General features: G+C 37.2%; 1 protein-coding gene across 1 annotated transcript in view; it reads right to left on the bottom strand.

Moving 5' to 3' along the window:
- The window catches only part of mus301 (mutagen-sensitive 301), a gene marked incomplete at its 3' end in the record, with an annotated part of 5,101 nt that continues 4,038 nt past the window's right edge, over positions 1 to 1,063 (bottom strand). Inside the window, 2 exon segments of the mRNA XM_011311649.1 lie at positions 1 to 640; positions 943 to 1,059. Coding sequence (XP_011309951.1) covers positions 1 to 640; positions 943 to 1,059 — 757 coding nt within the window.

The following is a 1,063-nucleotide window of genomic DNA, read 5'->3' as shown; positions in this document are numbered from 1 at the left end:
GAAGCATATTTCAAATGCTTCTGTAGAATGGTAGGGCTTGTAGAAGCAATTGCCTGGAGATTTTTAAACCCAGCATCATACAATTGTCTTGCTCTCCCAATTTTCACAGCAGGAAGCTCCATGAGTATCTCGAGCTCCTCAACAGGACCTGCAGTGATTTTCTTACTAAAAGATTTCAAGAAATCAATAAAAGCCCAGAATTCTGGAATTTCCTGACAGAATCTAACGACTGAAGAGGCGAACGCAGCTGTAGAGCTCAGAAGATTCTGCGTTATTCCTCGAGTAACATGATATTTCTCGGCTACATGATAAATTGATGCGCCTTTTTGCAACTCATGAAGCATCAGAGTGACGTAAAATCTGTGAAAAACTCGTGACGATATATTCTTTGGCATTATTCCTTCTCGTAATTTTATTATCACAGTTTCAGTAAACCCCAAGACCCGGGAGACGTCCATGACTGATGATGGAGAACTCATGATTACTTCATAGAAAACTGAACCCACGGGTTTTATCTGATTCGCTACATCGTAGGGAGTGACTAGGAAGAGAACGTGAAGATCATTCGTTAAGATCAAGTGACGTTGAGCAGATTTCAAGTCCTCGTGTAAATAGTATGCGGTTTGGAGATCGATCGAGCCTGTGGATCGAATCAAATCAATTGATTAATATAAATTCAAACGTTCATTGCCATGAATGCCATGAACTAGTCATTTCGTGAGAAGATTAGTAGAACAATCAGGTTAATAGCTGACAAGAAAACTATTTCGTTGCAAATTCCCTATTTTTCTCTGTTATCATTAATTAATTTTGAAGATTATTACCCTAATTAATTTTAATGAAAACCAGAACTTACATAAAATTAAATTCTGAAGGTGCAATCTCTCGACATTAAAGTTACGAGACTCTTTATGAACAATTGAAATTGAAATTATGTTCTACCTTTCATTGCAGCTTTTCCCAGAGTCGATAATTCCAATCGACTCTTTCTGGTAAGAATAATGGATTGTTTCGATTTCTTGGATTTCGGTTCCAAAGTAGTTTCATCAATAAATTGCGATTG

Source organism: Fopius arisanus, unplaced genomic scaffold, assembly GCF_000806365.1.
Source record: "Fopius arisanus strain USDA-PBARC FA_bdor unplaced genomic scaffold, ASM80636v1 scaffold00091, whole genome shotgun sequence".
Classification (NCBI taxonomy): Eukaryota; Metazoa; Arthropoda; class Insecta; order Hymenoptera; family Braconidae; genus Fopius; species Fopius arisanus.
The sequence above is the reverse complement of the archived record's forward strand: the minus strand, read 5'-3'. Positions and strand labels throughout refer to the sequence as shown.